The 22232-nt window shown below is 40.8% G+C and overlaps 1 protein-coding gene across 4 annotated transcripts in view; it reads right to left on the reverse strand.

The window, feature by feature from the left end:
- LOC144295746 (cilia- and flagella-associated protein 337-like) overlaps positions 1–20497 on the reverse strand; it is a 38135-nt gene extending 17638 nt beyond the window's left edge. The window contains exons 1-6 of one of the 4 annotated variants that reach the window (XM_077868195.1): positions 18120–18255; positions 15418–15518; positions 10007–10090; positions 4169–4234; positions 2395–2625; positions 1501–1583 (exon numbers count right to left, since the gene is read on the reverse strand). In XM_077868195.1, coding sequence (XP_077724321.1) covers positions 1501–1583; positions 2395–2625; positions 4169–4234; positions 10007–10090; positions 15418–15429 — 476 coding nt within the window. In that variant the 5' untranslated portion in view covers positions 15430–15518; positions 18120–18255. Of the gene's footprint in view, positions 1–1500; positions 1584–2394; positions 2626–4168; positions 4235–10006; positions 10091–10412; positions 10864–15417; positions 15519–18119; positions 18256–20214 lie in introns of those variants that run through there. The other 3 variants (XM_077868194.1, XM_077868197.1, XM_077868198.1) reach the window with 3 other exon arrangements.
- Positions 20498–22232: the final 1735 nt, after the last annotated feature.

Below are 22232 nucleotides of genomic sequence, written 5' to 3' on the forward strand. Positions count from 1 at the left end.
GATACTAAAGATGGTAAGATCTGCAAAGTGGAGAGCTGAGACCTCTTTTAGAAATTAAGGGGTTAACTCAGTGCCCCCTAATTTCCCACCTTTCCAACCTGCACTCTTGACCCCATCTCTCCTGTGTTATCTTGTCTACCTTGGAGCTGACTGAGAGAAGAACAAGTTTGTGGGTATAAGAAACACAACTTACTGCTTTGATCTGTTGGCATAGAACAAATAGGGGTCACTCTCTAAATTCCAAGACTTGTCTTTTCTTCAGTGTGAATGTCTTTTTTTCTACCTCCTTTTCACCTGTCATACAGCGTGAGTGGTTCTCTGCCTCTAGGTGTCATAAATCTTGCCTTATCTTCTGATTTGTCATCTCAGGGAGTCTCTAGTAGGTTACTGTGCAATCTCTGAACTGCTATGTGTGCAAAATACACAGTAATTAAATTCTTGAGCATGGTGTTTAAAACCATACTGGGCTGAATGTATATACCCAAGCTTGTTCCTTTTTAGTAGCTAATATTAATTATAATAATACATTTTAATATATTAACAAATATGTTTTAATTGTTAGATTCAATCTTAAACTGGATTGTATTTAATAGCCTCGATTATTTGAGGTTGGATTAACCATTGATTCATTAAAGTGGTTGAAGCCTAGGGAACCAGAGGCCTCTGGATGAGGCCAGGTAGAGAAGAGAAACCTCTAGCTTGGGGGTAGTCAGGGGGAGCCCCAGTAGGCAGGGTCATGGGAATCCCCTACAAGCTCTGCCCCTTCCCTTAGCCGTGCCTCCAGAGCCCTGTGGTTTGCAGCTTGACTCCTCAGTCTCCCAGCCCAGAATCACAATTCACACCTCTGCCCTCACACTTCCTCCCCTCTCCCACCCACCCACCCTGTGTCATGTTGAACTTTTTGCTTTGCTCTTGACTTAAAATTTTCCAAATTTCCCACACACCAAGCCGCACGCTCTTCTCCGTGGCCCATTAGTGAGGTTAACCAAGCAGCCTAGGATGGTGCCTGTTCATTTTCGTTGTGCTACCAAGATCAAAATCTTCAGGATCTTTCTTCCCAGGCTCAGGATCATTTTTCTGAGGTTCTTCAGCAGTGAGCATTATCTTTTTACTGTGGATTTTATTTTTTGAACAAAGATCTTTGGATTGAATTTTGGTGGATAATAAAATAGGAATATTATTTTGAATCTAAAATAAAATGTGCTAAAAGGTCACAAGACTGATTCTTTCCCCATCTGGCCCATACTTTCACTCTGGAAGTATTCCAAAACAGGGCCTCTGTTGGTGTTTGAGGCAATGACATCATTACAATGAACCAAACAAGGCCAGAACTTTGCAAAATAGTTTTGATTGTTATTAGGAGTTCTAGTATGTTTTAAAAAGGGCTTCATGACTTTTAAATACAACAAATGCATATGTGTCTGTGTAAGCTCACACATGGAAATGAATTTCATAACACAATGCCTGTTTACTTCCAGTTGACGAGCTGCAGGCACTTACCTAGTCCCTATGATCAGTTTGTTGTACTGTGGCATGCCGATGACATCTGTCATCGACCTGGGCTTCCAACTCATGGACTTGTCCTAACATGTTAAAGAGTGGAAATAAACAAAAATATGCCTTTTTAATTATAAGACAGTTTGACAATGGGTATGCTTAAAATTATAGTTTTTTAAAAATTAATATTCTTGAAGTTATAGTTTTTAAAAAATTAATATTCTCCTTCAAGTATAAAGAACTTGCTACATAGACTAGAAGAGCTACCTTTATTCCCTCTCTCTAGGGAAGGTTTATTTGGCAGCCTGAGGGATTTAGGATAGCTGTAACTTCTAGTATAGACGATAAGTTTCTGGAATGCTGAGATGGGTTTCTATGTCTGCAGTACCTAGCAGAGAGCCTCGGCTATGTCAGGGGCTCAACTTTTGTTGAATGAGATAATAATAAAAAAATGACTTTAAAGACAGGATATATTCTGGAATCAGTCAGGCATTTTTATTCCTAAGTCTACTTCCCAAATGCCTTTTGCCTTCTGAATTTCTGATTGAAGAAGACAAACCTAGCATGGCTGCCTAAATTGAAATAATTATTAACAGGAAAAAAAACAACAGAAAATTTTCTTCCATTTGTCATTCATTAAGACATATGATAAATTACATGATGGAGTCATATGTAGTCCATTACTCCATCTGATTTGAGGAGCAAAATGAAGCATTATCTTGTACTACATATAGAGATCATATTTTATTTGCATTCTATAGACTAGCAAAAGGCAACGTGAATATATTACATTCAAGGACACAATTTCTGTAATCATGCCACTTGAAGAGCAGTTTAAAATAGCAAATAAAATCAAACTGGAGCACTCAGCATCCTTATCAAATGAAAATCACATACAAAAACTCTCTTTCTTCTTTTCAACTTCAGCTGCAGGGACCAGAAATAAATCGCTCCATCTTCTCTGATCATGATTACGGTGTCGTCAGGCATAGAGAGAATGCGCAGCACGGGACCCCCATATGACAGCCCTTGCAGCGCAGCAGGCAGCTGGAAGGAAACCTCTTTCTCTTGGGCCAAAGCATCCACTTGCTCTGAATACTCTAGCTGCAAATACGTGCAGAAGCCGTCCTGCAGGATAAAGGAAAATTCATTAAACAACTACAGGAACATCTATGTTCCTTTCTTTGAAAATTTCTCTCTACCATTAGAGTGTATGGATAATTCCTTCCCTGGACATGACATAATTATTAGTACTCACTAGTTCATTAGTATGCCAAAAGTGCAAGGGTCATAACTGGGATGTGCCTGTTCAGCTGGGGTTGGAAGTCTCTTACCCAGCTTGGGCTCCCTTCCCCATGCTCAGTCTCTCTCTCTCTCTAAAGAAGATGGCGGTAATCATGATGATGACAGTGGTGGCAGTGGCGGTGGTGGTGGTGGTGGTTGTGATTGACGGTATATTATGTTCCATGCAACATAGACCTTCCTTTCCATTCTCATGATAACTGAATGAGAAAGATGCTATTGTTCTTCCCTTTAACAAGTTTGAAAATCCAAGTTTTGAAAGATTGCATTGCTTGCCTAAGATCAAAAAACTAGCAAGTGGCTGGCCTGAGTCCTTATTGGTCAGACTGCACAGTTCTCACCCACCAGGATACATGCCTCATTTAGAATCTCAGCAGTAGGGATCCCTGGGTGGCGCAGCGGTTTGGCGCCTGCCTTTGGCCCAGGGCGCGATCCTGGAGACCCGGGATCGAATCCCACGTCGGGCTCCCTGCATGGAGCCCGCTTCTCCCTCTGCCTGTGTCTCTGCCTCTCTCTCTCTCTCTCTGTGACTATCATGAATAAATAAATAAAATTAAAAAAAAAAAAAAAAAGAATCTCAGCAGTATACCTAGGGAAAAGAAGCCTGAGATGAGAGGGATGGGGTGGGGGTACTGCAGAGTCTGGGAACATCTCTTCTCTCCACTTTCCCCAAAGCCCCACTTCATTAGAGCTTCCCCTTCTCTTCTCTGGAATCCTGATTTCCTATTCAAGTCAGATGACAATGTAAACACTTGCGTTTGATTTGGTTGGGGAATTGGCCCAGGGTCTGAAAAGAGGTGCCTTATTGCTCAAGTTGTCGTTTTAGAACTTAATTCATCCTGGAACAATAGAAGGGCACTGACAGACACAATGGCAGAGAATGTTTAAAGCCGATCTTTCAGCTCCTTATTATTCTACAGCTCAAATTGGGTAATATTAATAATGATGATGGTGATAATATTTGTTGAGAATTTACTTTGTGACTGACCCTGTTCTAAATACTTTACATGTGTTAACTGATCAGATTTTCATCAGGTGTTTTTTGCTCACAGAATTTCTTCCTCACTGGTGTTTGTTTCACTTTTGCTTTGGGATAAGGTGACAAATGCATCCTTTATTACCTGGTTTTAGGAAACCCTTCTTGGAACTTGCCTTAGCTATTGAAATCCCTCGTGAAACCATTCCAAGTATAATCTGCCATTACAAAATTTGAAAATTGTGAACATGCATATCCCCTTGGTTCAGTTTCAAGTTGACAAAAGCACTGAGGGCCACAGCGTACTCCACAAAGGAACAGGCTCAGAAGTTACATTTTATGTGTTTTCCTCACTAATTTCAAATTTGATTTAAAAAACATAACCCAACTTACCCATTGAATTCTGCCCATTGATTCATAGTCTATTTTCATGAAAAGTTGTTCTATTTGTTCAGTATTCTGGAAAGGAAAAAAATAAATCTACATATAGACCGCACAAGAGTAAACTCTTCACTAGGTTGTTAGGAGAGAAGATGCAAAAGGAGGAGAAATCTTAATTTTTCCAATTTATCAATTTCATATAAAAATGCATAATACTCAAAGATCTCTGGAATGCCTGCCCCAAAACATTAAGAGGACTAGGGCTGTTAGTTGGAAGTCAGTACGCTGACCCTAAAACTCTTTCCCCATGAGAGACTAGGGCTTCTAGAACTTCTGATTTTGAAATGAAGCCCTAATTAGCATGAGGGGATTTGTGTCTCTCAGTCTATGTGCTCCTAAGAGGTCTCACTCCACCCTAGTCAGTTCTAGTCAAAAGACTGGACTGTGTTTAGGGACCCCACTTTAGAAAACAGCAAAACATGTTCTGAGTACAATGGCTGAGTGGTAAGGATGTGCCCTTAGGTGTATCTTAAAACAAGAGGACATGCAAGTCGTGAAAATTATTTTTGAGCTTCTTAGAAAGATTATTCTATGAGAGGGAGAGTAGATTTCTTCTGTGTGTCTGTAGTAAGCAGATTATAAAATGGACTCAATGATCCCTGCCTCTTGGTATTCATGGCCTATGTAATCACCCCTTGAGTAATTTAGCTTGCTTGTTGACAATAGAATACCTAATGCAGAGGGTAATGCCATTTTTGTGATTACATTACATGAGATCCTAACTTTGGCCTTGCTTCACAGACTCTCTCCCTGTCCGGCTTTTTTTTTTTTTTTTTAATTTATGATGGTCATACAGAGAGAGAGAGAGAGAGGCAGAGACACAGGCAGAGGGAGAAGCAGGCTTCATGCACCGGGAGCCCGACGTGGGATTCGATCCTGGGTCTCCAGGATCGCACCCTGGGCCAAAGGCAGGCACTAAACCACTGCGCCACCCAGGGATCCCCTCTCCCTGTCTGGCTTTGATGAGACAAGCTGCTCTGTTGTGAGCTGCCCTAAAGAGAGACCCACATGGCAAGGAATGGAGGGCAGCCTTTGGCCAACAGTCAGCAAGGAACTGAACCCTGGCACCAACAGTATGTGCTTGGAAGTAGATCCTTCCCCAGTCAAGCCTTCAGATGATATCCCAGTCAAAGCTACCACCTTTTTGCAGCCTCATGAGACTGGTTGTTTTAGGGTGTTAAGACACCCTAAAACAGAGAACCCACCTAAGCCTTGACTGGATTCCTAACTTATAAAAACAGTGAGAAATTAATATGCATTTGTTTTAAGCTACTAAGTTTGTGGTAATTTGTTTTGTTTTAGTGGTAATTGTTATGGTAATTTCTTATTTCAAAAGAATAGAAATTGAGCTAATGGGTAGAATGTCAGGAAAGATCAATTTCAGCTCATTAAAGGGAGAAAAAGTATCTAAGGTCAGAAGCTCTGTAGCCTTGAAATGAGCTGCCTTGTAAGACATTGTGTTTTCTTTAGCTGAGGGTATTCAAGCTTATGTTGACTCATGGCTTGGCAGAGAAGAAAATTTGAACATTAAGGGGCTATATACTAAGTGACCTCTAAGGCCCTTTCAAACCCCAAGATTCCATAATCTAAGAAATATATGTAGAAGGTACCTTCAGAAATAGTAAGGTTATATGTCTCTTGAGGGAGTGAGATGTTGGGTTTTCTCTTATAAGTCCCAGGTGTGTTTGCCATTCTGTAGTAATGGCAGTAAAAGGGAGAAAATAAAATGATGCCTGGGGTTCAAAACACCAAGGCTTTGCTGTTTGTGAATCAACACTCAGTGCCAGTGTAGAAGTTGTGAGGAAAGGCCCTGGCTGTGGGTCTCAGCTCAGCTCCACTTCTCTCTGTCACACTCAGATGGAGACATATCACATTCCTGTGTGTGGCTGACAGTGCAGATTTCACCATGGCAACTAGACAATACCATGCACATAATACAAAACAAATGTCTTTGAAATGAATGTCCAAACAAACCAAAACACTCAGAGGGATGGCCTCAAGAAAATCATAGGGCCACAGATGGAACTAGAAATAGAAAGGGTCACCTTGTCACCATAAAGCAGAGCATGGGAAAGCTGTGGGTATGCCTGGGCATCTTGGAGCCCAGACAAAGTGCATCAGGCAAGGGTTATGCAGTATCCTAAGCCATGGCAAGACTTGACCCTCAGGCAGGGAGGGCATGGGCCATCAGATGGTCTCTCTTGGGTTGGGGGTGTCTATACACAAAAGGCTCTGCTCAAGGCACTGCCTTCTCAGTGTGATTATGTGGAATCCTGAAGGACATTGGACAACTTGCTCCACACATTGATTTACTCATGGAAGAAATACAGGTTTAGCACCAGTGGTATTCCAAGTCCTATGGTGACGCTGAGACCTCAGAGCTAAAAGATGTATTACTTGCCCTCACAGTGTTCACCATATCTTGGGGTCACAAACCAGCAAAGTGTGTAATACAAAATGATTAGTTCTATTCTATAGGTAACTACAGACCACTCTCAGGTTAAAAGGAGAAGCCTATATTAATTTCTAGGAAAGTTAGGACAGACCCCTTTGAGTCCATGATGGCTGCACTGCCTTAAAATCATTCATTCATTCAACGTCTATTGGGGAGCTGCATGTGCCACACATGCTGCTAGATTCTGGGAATATAAAAAAAAAATTCGAATTCAGAGAGAGTCATTACTTAAGCAAAATGGGGGAGGAGAGCATTCTAGGCAAAGGGAACAATACATATAAAGGTACAAAATAAGAAAATAGAGCATTACTTTCTCTGCTCTTCCCCAAGATCAAGGGTTTGGTGAACTTTGGGACTAAGACTCCTGTTCCTTTAGATGCCACCTCTGTCTAAAGTGCTCACCCTATACATTGCCCTCTTCCTAAATGTTCTTTTTAGTGCCTCCTCCCCTTTTTGGCATTGAATTTTGAATAAGTCAACATTTCCTAGAAAGAGCAAGAGAGATACTTACTGGTTTTTAGCCAGTACTAGAATATGAAACCCTAGAATAGTGGAGAAGACACAGGTTGTTCCTCTTAGCCATTCTTCCTTACTAAAGAACACACAGCCTCTAACTAGATATATGCCTTCTCAGAAAAAAAGACTACATTTACCTGTCAACCTTTGCAGCTAGATATGACGCATGACTAATTTCTGACTAAAAAGTTAAAAATGTCACAAGCAGCTTCTGGGAATTGTCCTTGAAAGGAAAGAGTAGATCTCTGTTTGCCCTTTATCCCTTCCTGCTGCCTGGAATGAGAACATGTTGCCTAAAGTCCAAGTAGTCATCTTGAACCATGAAGAGGAATCCGTGTGCTGAAGGTAGGAGAGCAGCAAAGCAGGATAAGTCTGTCCTGATAATTTCATGTAGCCCTTTGACCACCTGACTTTCTACATGAGAGAGAAAAAAACTTTATCTTGCTTCAGTCTTGGTGGCTTAGCATTTTCTGTCCATTTGTAGGTGAACCTAATCTTAACTGACTTATTAAGCATTAGTTCCAGTCCAGATTTCGAATCCCACATGCTTTCCTAGTAGCTGAGGGGCTTCAGGCAAGTTATTCAGACTCTCTAAACTTCTGTCTTTTCAGGTACAAAATAAGAATAAAAATGCCTTCAAAATGAAGCCATTCTGATATTGTGGAAGCTAATGAAATAAAATATGTAAAGAACCTAAGACAGTGTGGTCACATTATCAAAAATCTATTGTTTGCTGAATAAGTGAAGAAAGACATGGTTTCATGGTTCCTCAGTGGTGTACTGGATGAAATGAAGCTTACTACAAATGGTCGCAAATAATCTGATCCTTTTCCTACATTCCTTTGCATGCATTCCCCTAGATGTATGTAACAGGCATCATGTTGGCTCTTGCTTTTGTGCTTCTAGGAATGCTGTTCCCTCTTCTCAAAGGCCTGCCTATCTGTCCCTCCTTTATGGAGCGATTCCCTTTGTCCCTCAAAACTCAGGTCAAGATTTATCTCCTTCAGGCCTGACTTCCTGGTCTAGTAGACCTGCCCCCATGGCACCCATGTTTAATTCTAGAGTGGCTCTAGTCCATATCTTGACTGACTGTGTGCCGCAGGGGCTAAAACAAAGCCCCTTAGTAAATAGATACTAAGTGAATATTGCCCCAGTAAAGATGTATTGAATGAATGTATGAGTGAGTGAATGAATGAATGAATGAGTGAATGAATGAATAAGAGGATAGGGGAATGAGTGGTTAACTAGGCAGACAAGTATTCTAAAAATATGAATAATTAGACTGCTTTGGTTAAAAAGATCTAGAATGTTGGTAAAACACCCAATAATTTATCCATTTAAAACACTCCTCTCTCTTCCCAACAGAAGTTCTTTGTATAGTATTGCACAAATAGAGGAAAACTGTTTAAAAATAGGTTCCATTTAATGATCATTTCTCATTGTAGAAGAAATTTTAAACACATCTAAACTTCTACTGTTGCCATTGAAACTCTGGGCTTTGCACTTAGAAGGAGTATGTTTTTGTTCAAATTTCAGATCAAAGAGATTTACCTCGATTGTTTTTATATAATTTAAGATGTAATCAGAAAACTTTAGCAAGTAGTGCTTTCAGAACTTCTCCTTTTATATGTATTTTATCTGAGGAATATAACCTTATTTATTACTGTGGACTGAATGTATCCCCCACACCCCAATTCATATGTTGAAGTCTTAATGCCTGATGTGATGATATTAGGAGGTGGGGCCTGTAGGAGGTGCTTAGGTCATGAGGATGGAGACTTTGTGAATGATATCTGTGCTCTATGGAAGAGATCCCACAGAGTTCCCAAGTCCCTTCTGCCACATGAGAACATAAGAAGATGTCTACAACCTGGAAGACAGCCCTCATCTGACCCTGATCTCAGACTTCCAGCCTCTAGAACTGTGAGGAAAAATGTTTGTTATTTATAAGCCACCCAGTTTGTGGTATTTTGTTATAGGAGCCTGAATGGCCATTCATTAAGATTTCATATTCTGAGCTAACAACTGGGCTAACCAATACAGCAGAGGGAATGTTTAAATTCAGCATATTGGGTGTGGAAAGGATGTCTACACTCTTTGGAAACAACAGATATGCAGATCTTCCTCAACTTTTGATGTGGTATTTCCTGACAATCCCATCATAAATTGAAAATAACATAAGTGGAAAATGCATTTGATACACCTAACCAACCAAACATCATAGCTTAGCCTAGCCCACCTTAAACGTGAACACTTTTATATTAGTCTCCAGTTGGGCAAAATTATCTAACACAAAGTCAATTTTATAATTGAATACTATACTGAAAGTGACAAACAGAATAGTTGCCTATGTAGAGAATGGTTGTCAGTGTATTGTCAGCTGTTGACCCTTGTGAAACATGGTTGACTGGGTGCTGTAGCTGCTGCCTAGCCTCATGAGAGAGGATCAGACTGCATATTGCTAGCCCTGGAGAAAAAATAAAAAGTCAAAGTATGGTTTCCACTAACCATCTAACACCATCTTAAAGTCAAACCATCATAAGTTGAGGACTGTCTAAGAAATAATTAGTGATGGAACGAGAGCCTTTCTCTTCTTTTCAATACAAGTCTCTAAATATCTTGTTGGTCTAGGGTCTTTTAAGTAATTTAAAAATATTTTCCCAAATAAACTGTTCTTTGAATTAGGTAGACATTAGCAGAAATCACAGGTCAGAACTGAGAGTGATCTTACTGATAGAACATCAAGCTTAACTAGTTCATTCAGGTAAAGTTTTAACTTGGTTGGTTTCAATGATCCAACATTTATAAAATCCATTTACTTTATTTTGTGACCTCATACTCTGCTGCATTATGCATTTAAAAGTTTCCATGTCCAGCAGCTGTCTTCCTCTCTTTTCATACTCCTAAGAGGAAAAAAGAATAATTAATGATGAACATAGCTGCATTTTGTTTAGTCTAGGAGCAAGAGCCCAAAGGATTGAATGTCTAATTACACTTACTTAAACCCTGTCAACTTCTAACATGGTATCCCTTTTGTTCATTTCTCTGATGCATTCATAATTTGTTTCTAATTCCATTAAGAAATTACAATTAAAGTGAATTTATTCTTCATTGCTATTTTATAGGAATTAAAAGGGTTGTACTTTTCCCTGAAAAATTAACCATTAAAGAGAGACTTAAATTACCCAGATGAATATTTAGAAAGCTCACCTGGTCAATTCCTACCTGAAAGAGTACACTTAAGTTTTGTAGCTCTTCTAGGGTAACTTGATGTTCGATCTCATAAAAAAGAAAATTTTTTTTAACATATAGTACTAATGATAATGTCCATAAAATGCAAGTTCTGGAAACCCATAATTTCTCTCTTTATGAGAGGCCAGTGAAATAGCTGAGCCTCTCAGTATAACACTTAGGATATTCCAACCCTCATTTTCCTCATTTCTATTCCAATTCAACTGACTCCTCAGTTCTCAAGTCTGGAGAAAGGTTGTTTGGATGAGCCTGGAAAGAAGGAAGAGGTGGTGAGGTAGTAGAGGGAAAGGAAAAGATAAACACAGACTTACAAGGACTAGACGGAAATGGGAAAAGGGAGACTGAAAATATTTTGCTACATCATATCCCAAAGATCCTCTCTTTCCTGTCAGGCAACCTGTGCATTAGACTTATCTTCTGCCAAATCCTCTGCATCTCTCCCCCACCCCACCCTATCCCATTCCATCTCACACCAGGCTGAATCAGGAGGAGGTCTAGCGAGAGGTAGTCTGGGATCTCTCTTTCTAGGCTACATTTTCTGAAGCTATGCTTGAAGTTCTTGGTATTAGGGAAATGGGCTTTTAGCCTGTCCTTATCTCAATAAATAGAGACTATAGGATTCCTCCTCTTACCTCCATCTCTGAGCTACTATCGCAACAATTTGGCTTTCTTTCATTGTTGAAAATCTTTAAACTTTTGGCTTGGAATGAATGAATAAATGCCGACCAGTGGGTAAAGCCAAGTTAAGCTCTGGGTTCTTGCACCATCTCATAAGGCTTAAGGAAGATAGCAAAGGATGGAACTGACTATTTCCCCAATAGGATCATTCTCTGAAATCACTATGACCAGCCTCCAAGCTTCCAAGATGTTGTCCTTTACCATAAAACTCAGACACCAAAGCCATTGAGAGACCCATCATTTTATAAAATTGAAGTACCTTTCAAAAGACAGAATTTGTCTTGAATCATCCCATAATTATTTTTTATTTGCTTTCATCAAAAAACAAAATTGGAAACCTAGCTCTAGAATGGGAAAACACTCCACCTGAAGATTCTAGTTAAAATTTCCCTGTAGGGCTTTTCTGGCAAGGCCTGAACCCAAAAGGTGATATCAAACAGCTGACTGAGGTAATGATCTCAATAGTATGAAAGATGATTCCATCACACTGAGGGACCATTTCACTTACCCAACAAAAGTTATGACCCCTGAATGAATTCCAAATCAGCTTGGACCAAACCTCCAGATCCAAAAAAGTAGATGAGAGTTTACCAGGCTTACACAAAATGTATATGAGAAAAATGTACACGAATCTGAGGCCTGACAAGGTGGCATCTCTAAGAGTATGTGACTTCACTTCCTGCACCCTAGATGTGAATTCCAGGGGGGTGAAACAATTTTTTAAAGAATTTGAAAATTATTTTCCTTAAGACTGAAAAATTATAGGGAAGACATGCTATTATTTTTTCCATTTTTTCCATTGCATTTATCTGAGCCTTATGATTTTATTTTATTATTATTATTTTTAAAGATTTTATTTTATTTTATTTATTCATGAGAGACACAGCGAGAGCGAAAGGCAGAGACACAGGCAGAGGAGAAGCAGGCTCCATGCAGGGAGCCTGATGTGGGACTCGATCCGGGGTCTCCAGGATCACGCCCTGCGCCACTGGGGCTGCCCTGAGCCTTATGATTTTAAATATAAATACTTTAGGAGCCTATATGTTACATAAAATATTTATATTCCTCAACCAACAAAATGACTTTAGATTTGTACAAGGCAATCACAACATTGCATATATCTTATCCTTCTGTCTGTCTTTCCACTGCCCCGATACCTCTTCCTCTTAGCTTCAAAATTTCCAAAAATCTATACTGTGTAATTATTTGTCCGCTAACCCCCTTATTACATGGCCTTTGACCTTTCTCTACTTCCATTACTGAAAGAGAATAAACAACAAAAAAATTGCCCTACCTCCCAGGAGGGGGCTCCCCAATCCAGAAAGAGACTAGCTCATCTCTCAATAAATTTACTAGAAATGCTGCTGAGAGAATAGCGTGAACGCCATCATTAATAGTAGTAATGAAGGGCATGAAATCTACAGCTGGAGTGATTATACAATTTATAAAGGGCTTTATGGTCATTTTTATTTAAGTGTAAAATGTAACCAAAAAACCTCGCATTCTCCCCAGGGCCATCCCTCTATCCCCAGCAAATATTCTATCCCTCCCTGCTTCATCCTACACTCATGACACTCATACAGCCTTCCGATCTTATGAGGTTTACTCTTTGTTATCCTGGTCATTCTATTCCATCCTAGCTACAAACGCAGATTTTCCTGGATCCCCTTCTCCCACTTCCCACAAAAATAAGGAAAGGTATGAAAGGTAAGTATTTTTCAGCACTGCAGTACAAAACTATGTTAACTAAATCTCCATTGCACTTAAGAAAACAGTTCTTAAATCTCACAGACCTCATCAAATTTTCATATGTCATGACGGAAATTGAAAATCCAATGATCATTAGCCAACTTCTTTTGAAAAGGCGCAATATAAATACATTTTGGAAAAACACGGCTACAAAACAGAGCCATTATTGTGCTTTTCCTTGAAAATATAAATCAGGCCTTCACATAATTGCATGTTTTTAAGGCAAATTTGGAACACAAAGCAGAGAAAACATATGTCCCTTCTGGGTACTCCTGTGCTTGGCAGAGCTTGAAAATTCGTAACTGCCATCGACAGCAAGTCACATTGTATCACTAAAAAGCTTGAATGACTTGTTTTCCTACAAATAAAAACAGGGAAAAAAGCCTATTTTATTTCCAAACTATCATAGCTATAGTGACAACCATAAATAATTCAGTCTACAATTGTGGAGTCAAATTTTAAAGATATTATCTATTGCCCAGCAATGCATTTTGCTTCACTCAAATACAATTTCATAGAAAATTACCTGGATAATTCTCTAATATCCTATATTAGAGGGGATTCATGGAGCTATGATTTTGCTTGTCCTTACATTGCAGTCTCCCCAAAGCAAGTGGTTTTTATGATTAGAGTGGTTTTCCCATAAGGATTCATTTGCCTGCTGGTTGCTGATTTGCATTGCAGATGAGGTCTCCTATTGTTACAGCCTAACATCTCTTCTTCTCACTGTAAGAGTCTCCTCAGTCTGGATGGTTTAGAGGTAATTTTACATCTACGACGAGGGAATTGACTAATTAATCGAATAAAGTATCCTTTTGAAAAATCTGTTCCTTGAGCGGCTGCCTCTATAGCTTCAGAAAATAGATATGATCCTGTGGTCTTAAGATTCTAAAAGAGAAAATAACTCCAGAGGCTTTGGGGAGTTCCACGGGTTGAAATTTAGGAGATCCCGTGGCAGATTGTCCTGATGAAGAGGAAAAGGGGCAGGCTACAGGGAGTTCTGCAGTGAACCTAGATGGTGAAAACATTTGTGTGCAAAAGAATCATAGCATAACCTAGGAAGAAGAGAAAAAAAGGGGAGGGGAGGGGGGCCTGGGTGACTATCCCAGGGACTCTCAGACTCACCCTTAGCCACTGCTTTAAAATAAATGGTCTTTTTAGCGATATTAGAAGCAGGAAGATTAAAAGAGTAGCTTCAATTTTTAAATAATTATTGCAGCCTTAGGCAGCACTGCCACTACCATCCAATCTTTATGGAGTGTATCATGAGCTGACCACTGGGTATTTTATCTGCATGTTTCCATTAATCTTCACAACTCTGTAAATGAAATATTATTATGATCCTTATCTTAAATATCAGGAAACTGAGGCACAGAGAGGTCAATGAACTTTCCCAGCTTTGCACAACTAGCAACCGCTGGAACTAGGATCCTAACACAGGCTCTCTGTGCTGCTGACCAAGTCACCTACTGCCCAGCTCAGTGTTTTGCTGCCCAGTCTCTGCCTGAGGTCCTGACCGGCTCCTGAGAGAACACAAATGTGGAAGCACGTGACTTCAAAACCTTATCCTGGGGCACCTTGGTGGCTCAGTCAGTTGGGCATCTGCCTTCTGCTTGGGTCGTGGTCCCAGGATCCTGGGATTGAGTCCCACATTAGGCTTCTTGCTTAGTGGGGAGTCTGTTTCTTCCTCTCCCTCTGCACCTCCCCACTACTCATGCAGTCTTTGTAGATCTCTCTCTTTCAAATAAATAAATAAATAAATAAATAAATAAATAAATAAATAAAATATTTTTAAAAATAAAAGACCTATACTGTTCACTATCATTCCTGTCCCTCCTCTGGAGAGTCTAAAAATCACAGTGGATTATTTCAGTGCAAGTTGCTAGTACCTTAAATATGATCCTCAAATTCCCCTTCACTTGGAGGTATTCTTAGTTTCTTATTTTGGTTATGGTTAGATGTTACGTGGTCAAAAGTATGGTGACATTGGAAGCGTCAACTCCTCTCCCTTGCCTCAGTGACTATTAAAGACTTCCCACCATGGGCAGATTTTACAGCTTATGTAAGCTTTTAAAAGGATCCAAATTTGTTGCAAGGAGCATCCCAAGCATTTCCCAGCGTGCTTCTCTAAATTAATCTAAAATGAGTACATTGCTGCTTTTCCAGCTGCTTGGGTAGATTCTATGGCCTCCTAGTACTTTAGAGAGAGGGGAGAGAGAAAGAGAAACACTTCTTTCAGTCTTCCCAGGTAAGTAGGACAAAGCTGACCTTGCGTATGTATTCTGATCAATAATAGTAATCAAGTCCTGTGTTAAGGAGAATTCTGAGGCAATATTCACTCTTGGCACAGAGAAGCCAGGATGCATTCACTCCATCTGCCATGAGTACTGGAAGGAAGAGTGAGACTGAAGGAACACATCTGTACCATGAGCAGGACAACCAGGAGAAGAGACCACGAAGGACTGAGCTTGAAGGCATCTGAGTACCCATGTGGTCATACCCCTTCCTTTACAGTTGGGGAACTGAGGACCAGAGAAGATAAGTAACTTACCCAAGGCCACATCAGTATCAAGACTGGAAGTCTGGTTTCCTTCTACAATGCACATGGGATAACCCTTCCCGCTGCTGGAACAAGGTGACTGGAAGTTTCTCCTTGAACCAAGTGCAGAGTTAGAAGGACAGGGATGTTCCCACTTGTTATCAGAGCCTCTCTGGAGCTTTCCTCATGCCATCTCTCCTCACTGTCCTTCACTGCAGCCCTGCCTTACCAGGAGATGCCAGGTCCTTAACTCATACCGTATGCCCCCTTTTTGTCTGTCTCCTGAGGGCACTTCCTTGCCTACCACCTGTAACTCTTCTACCTGTTAGCCTGCAAAGGGAAGAGAGGCTCCTGCCATGCCCTCTGGAGTTCTAGACACTGACAGTTGAGAATCAAGATCAGAAAAGGAATGACCTATAGTCTGGGATAGAATCAATCAAAGCAAATCCAACTTCATCGCTCATTGTTGTGGCAAACTATAAAAATGGCCCATGTTCTTTGCCAAGTTACAATTCCTTCTCATTTTGTCTCGAGGTTTGGCTCAGTGACTTGTTTTAGTCAATGGAAAATTAGAAAACATGATACAAATGGAGGCTTAAAAAGTGTTTGCACAAGTCCTTTGGTTCCTGCCATCAACATGAGGACATGCCAACTCTAATCTGTTAGAAGATGAGACACACTCATCTCAAATTGCCCCAGTCATCCCAGCCACTCAGATCTTAGATCAGCTGATAACCTACTGGTTTCCAAACATGTGAGCCAGCCAGTCACGATGAACAGAGCTGTCTAGCTGACTCTGCGAGTATGTGAGAAACCAATGCTTGGTGTTGGATGCCACTGAGATTTTGTGTTGTTTGCTATGCAATCTCATTATGGCAACAGATGACTGATGTACTGTTGCTTATGTATTGGTTGGGGTTCTACCACAGGCAAGTATGCCTGAAATATCAGCCCTTCCAATGTTAGATACTGTACATCATAACTTTTAAACTTTTTTTGATATAGCATATATGCTATCAATTATATATGTATATATATATACACACACTCACAATTTTGTGAAATTTTATATTTTTATATATAATTTATAGCATGCATGTGTGTATATGTATGTTTAACAGATTTCTCACTGAGGACTGTGATATCAAAGAAAGTTTGAAAGTCATGATTGTGAAATTACATTTAAAAATATATATTTAGGGAGCCCTGGGTGGCGCAGCGGTTTGGCGCCTGCCTTTGGCCCAGGGCGCGATCCTGGAGACCCGGGATCGAATCCCACATCAGGCTCCCGGTGCATGGAGCCTGCTTCTCCCTCTGCCTATGTCTCTGCCTCTCTCTCTCTCTCTCTCTCTGGGACTATCATAAATAAATAAAAATTAAAAAAAAATAAAAAAAATAAAAATATATATTTAATTTATATGACAGGGAAATAGAGAGAGAAAGAGAGCGTGAGAGTGGGGAGAGGCAGAGGGAGAAAGAGAAGCAGAGCTTGATCCCAGGACCCCGGGATCATGACCTGAGCCCAAGGCAGACACTTAACTGACTAAGCTGCCCAGGAGCCCCTACCTTTAATATATGTGATATACTCTACTTCTTATTCTGTTCTATTTCCCTTTTTTCTCCCCCCAAATTGTGCTTATCATCTGCCAAACTGATTTCATGACCCACTAGAAGGCCAGGGCCTGCAGTCTGAAAACCTTGAGCTTCTGTGCCACAAACTTTCTCATGTTAACAAATGGGATTCATTCATTTTTGTGTTCTCATATCCTTCTTGGGAATGGGCACAAACAAGCACTCAACAAATGTTTGTTGAATTCGATTAAATTGAGGGAAGCTTACAGCTACAATATTTACTGGTTTGCATTTTTAATCCTTGTCTGCTGATTTTATCTTATCTCCCAAGATTTCAGGGACATGACAATTACTGTTCCCCCAGCTCCACTTCTAGATTCAATGGAAACCAATTATGAGTCACTATTCACACACAGCTCCACCAAGTTAAAGAATCTTTTCTAACCGGTGCCCTGTCTACCTACTTTCAGTAACAGACCAGTCTGTGGAAGTGATGATCCCACCCTGAGCCTGTGCAGATGGACACGTGATGTTGAGAAGGTGAGGGATGGGTACTATATCATATCTATCATCACTTCTCTGCATCAAGCATGGTGTCTGGCAGAGTAGGTGCCCAAAAAATACCTATTCAGCTGAATCTAATTTACCTCATCCCTCTGAGGCCTGGTTTCTTTCTGTATAAAGGAAAGGAAATTGATCAGGTTCTTTCCAGGCTTAAAAGCCAGGTTCTAAGTAGTCTGACCAAATCTGAGTGTATACATAGGTGGAACGAGCAACTACCTATATACTGTGCCTTAACTGTGTCAAGAAGAGCCCTACCACACTGACAGATGCTCTACTTCCTGAATAATGTTGGAGTCCAGCCAGAGCTTTCTTTTCCACATTAAGTTACTCAGCCTAACTAAAGTACAAAAACTTCTGCAAAGGTAAATTTAAGCTATTATCAGGCTAAAAGACCAAATAAGAAAGAAATTACTAGGTCTTTCCCTGAGAGTAGGCCTTGAGAGAAGGATGAGTATTATATGAAGCAGTGGGCCTAGGGTTGTACAGGAACAAGGCTGGAGCCCTCTAAGATTAAATAAGTCTGGAGATAGTGATGATAAACTTGAACTAGCCCACAATGGGCCGGCCCTGTTGCCTACCGTCTTCCCTCGGCTCTTCCTCACTGGCTGTCAGCACGGAAGTTAGTGGCGGTGCTGAAAAAGTCTTCATCTCCTATATCCAAAGCCAGTATTCTACTCTATGAGCAACTCTCACTCTTGCAGTTTCTGACACAAACTAAAAATAGCTGCTGTGTGCTTGTTTTCCCACAGCTGATTCAAATATGTGCCACTTAGACCAGCCCTTTTTTACTTTGAAGTGGCTTCAACCCACACCCTCCTGCATAGCCTTGATTCTGCACCATCCCACACATACTTCATGCCAGGAGTTTCAGATCCTGTCACTATTCTGAGATGGCAACAGGAGCCTCAGGCCTCAGAGATCCCCTGCCAAACACAGTCCAGTCACAAACGTGTAGCCAGCATAACTGAAGTGTCCAAACCGGTTAACTCAATTAGGAAAGGATGAAAACCCAGGCTGGCCGCAATCAGTAAAAAATTCACCCTCAAAGTGCCCAGGTGGCTCAGTTGGGTTGAGTGTCCAATTCTTTATTTTGACTCGAGTCATGATATCAGGATCATAAGATGGAGTGCCAGCCACAACCAGTAAGAAGCCTGCTTAAGATTCTCTCTCTCTCCCTGTGGCCTGCCCTCTCCTCCAAAACCACCTCACCCTCAACCACAACATGCCCCACACAGCTCTGCCATTCTCTGACAATGACCAAAACCTCCTTTAACTATGGTTGACTGAACAAGAGTCTGATGGGCAAAGTAAAGGTAGGAGTAGAACCTACACGGGAGCCACCGGTTTCAGACTTTTAGAACTGCCACTCATTTTCCATCACGAGTCAATGCACACTCAGAAAACGAAGGTTCCACAAAACACTACTTGTACTTGTTCTGCTACACTCTGGTATACCTCCTGTCTCTCTCTCTCTCTCTCTCTCTCTCTCTCTCTCTCTTTTTTTTTTTTTAGTTTCCAGTCATATTCCAGTAAATTACTCTCCTGACCCATTAACTGATCTCACCCATACTATGAAGATCCTGTCCTGAGGAAAGCTCCCTTTAATATATTAGCTGCATGGGTCATAAAGGCAAAAATAAAATTAAAATTTTAACTCCTCATGATCCACTTACACCCGCACTGTCCTGTAATCCCATTTCTGCTTCTTTGACCTTGTGTACCTCAATCAGTTGTGTGTCATGGCTTGTGCTATTTCCTCCATGTGGGGTGGCCTCTACTTCATCCAACCTCAGAAAAAACTAGTCATCCTTGAAGACCCATCTCTAATGCCACTTCCTCCATGAAGCCTTCCTTGTCATCTCTCTGTCTCCTCATTACGAGTGAGTCTTTTGTCTACAAATCTTCCTCTCTTAGTGAGCTCCTACTTCAAAAATTAGCCATGAGTCCATCATCAGCTGTACAGATTTTTGTCATTTTTGTGTTATATACTTAATATGTTTCTTTAAATAGACTTGTTTATCTTACATGCTACCTTCTTTAGCCACATTCTAAACAATAATAATTATGAAATAATAGGTTTGATGTGCTTGTTAGATTTCAAGTGCACATTTACATAAATATTTGCTATTACTGCAATTTTTAAAATCTTATCCTAATACCATTTCCTTGAGGAAAAACTGTGCTAGTTGTATAAAGTCTTGAGAGACTATATTTTGTGTAAGCTTGAGTTTTCTCTAGAGCTCAGTGCATGATATCACTCCATAATCGTTTGCCGAATTGAAATCAAGTAAAATGGATTAAATGGAATTTATTCACACCCTTAACATATTAGCAGGAATCTGATTTATCTGAAGAGGTAATTGTGACCTTGAAAAGCAAAGAATGATATTGGAAAGGAACCGGACATTTTTAAAAAAGTGTTGAAAGACATGGAAAGGAGAGAGAAGAAGTATGGTGAAACTGGCCTAGTGGTTTACAGGAGAGGCTCTGGGAGGTGCATGCATTAGGGAGGGAGCAGCAAACACAAGAATGGGACTTTCTATGGGGAGAGCCCACAGCACAACTAGTATGAAGGCTGGCTTAAAATTGGGTTATTGGCCATGGACCCTAGGGGATTCCAGCCAAGTCCCAGAGACTTGCATGGCCCACGAAGGTGTGGTTCTACTTCCTTACCTTCTCCGCCCTCAGGCTCCCAGCCAGGTCCACATGGTGTGGTGGTGTCCTCCCCTGAGCCAGATCCTCCATTCCGATGGAGTGGCTGCGCATCTGCCTAGTCAGGCAGGCCCGAAGCAGCCAGGCGTGGGGGGTCGGCCCTTGGCAGCCCCTGCTCCGGTGAAGACTGAGATCCAGCAGGGCAAGTCTGGGCTCTGAGCATTACTGGCTCTCCCAGGATGGCTGCTGCATCCAGGATGCTGTCCAGACCCCACCCCAGAACACAGTCATGTTAGGGGTCCCAGTAAGGAGACCAGGTCTCACTCCATCTCCATTGCCCATGACCCCACATGCAGTTGCATTGTGAGCCGTCTAATCTAGGAGGGGACACCAAAAGTAGGAAATGACTTTGGGGGGCGAGGGGTGGAGGCAGGATCTCTACCTTGACTGACCAAGATGGAAGCAGATATTGGAGCCCTTCCCACTCTGCTTTAAGGAAGAAAGAATAAAAAAGAAAAGAAAAGAAAGAAAAGAAAAGAAAGAAAAGAAAAGAAAAGAAAAGAAAAGAAAAGAAAAGAAAAGAAAAGAAAAAAAGGAGATCCTGATCTAAGCCTAGAACTATTAGTTTCTTAAATATTTTCAGTTCTGAACAGACAATATAACAAGTAAGCAGTAAACTATTAAGACAAAATCCATAGAAGTTAAGGATTATAATTAAATAAAGCCTACAACAAAGTGAATCTGTCATGATAATTTTCATTGTAGTGGGTGGTAATTAGATAAAAATGACAAGTTGTTTAAGCAATAATCCTAATTACTATTAATTTTACAAGAGTGTTATGGGGGCTGCTCAAGAAAACCCCCAAGGGTGCCTGAGATTGCTGCTTTTTTAAGTATTTCCATCTTAAGGAAACAGAGGCAATAATAGATCCTAGACTTTTTTTCATAAGTACTGTGCCCTTTTGTATTTATACTTGGAGAGAGTAGCACTTACTAGTCCCTTACTTAAACTCCCTGTTTAAAGTTCCTGCTTATAGGATCTTTTTGAAATATAGAAATTTTAAGAAACTCATCTCTTTGGTTGCCAAGTAAGGCAAAAGAAGTTTGTAATCTTATTTCAATAAAAATTGGGCCCATAATTTGGGCTCTGGGAAAAAGAACAAAAAGGTAGACCAGTTATCCTACCCAGAGGCTCAACTGTAAGCTTTAGAACAGACAGACTGTGGGTCCTCCTGGAGGTTCAGAATTATTGAGAGATATAAGGCGCCCCCTTTGGAGCATCCTGCGTGTTGCTCAGATGCCAGTTATAGAAACTGAGCCTATAGAGTCTATGAAAATCTTTGAAGAGTCTCCTACTCTTGGTGCCCTGGAATTTTATTCCATGTGACCAAAAGAACCCAGAGTCTATCCAGAGTAAAAGCTCCCCAATAATGGGGGAGTGCAAACAACAAACAAACAAACCAGGTTTTTGGGGGTGATAAAAGGAGGGAAGGGGAAGAGAGTCAGGTGAACTGAGCAGAGTAGGATTTGGCTGAGTAATGGAGAGGAGAAGGAGTAGGGATGACATGGGAGCATGGGCATTTAAATGAAGTACCTTGAACAGCTATAGTGAGGGCACTGGACCTCTACAGGAAGGGAGCTATGGGGAAAGAGGAAGATAGGAAATGGAAGCACTGCAAAAGCACCCCCCCCGCCACTTTTTTAGGGTGGTAGAGTATAGAGATATAGCTACCTGGCTTATGAAGCTCAATTTCCCCAACTGTGAAATGATCATAACCACAGTACCTAACTCACAGGGTAGAAAAGTAAATGTGATCATGTATGTCAAGTATTTAGAGCAGTGCAAGGCATATGGTATGTTCTCCATGCATTCTAGCTGTTATTACCATTGCTGTTAATATTGTTATTAAGATTCACCCTGCCTCCTCCTTTCCTACATCAGGTAGACCAAGTGCCCTTGACTGTCCTGCCCATGACTGATTGGGTGAGGTATAAAAGATGTCCAACAAGCTGAGGACTATTGAAGAAATAAGCTGGGC

This window comes from Canis aureus, chromosome 24, assembly GCF_053574225.1.
Source record: "Canis aureus isolate CA01 chromosome 24, VMU_Caureus_v.1.0, whole genome shotgun sequence".
Taxonomy (NCBI): Eukaryota; Metazoa; Chordata; class Mammalia; order Carnivora; family Canidae; genus Canis; species Canis aureus.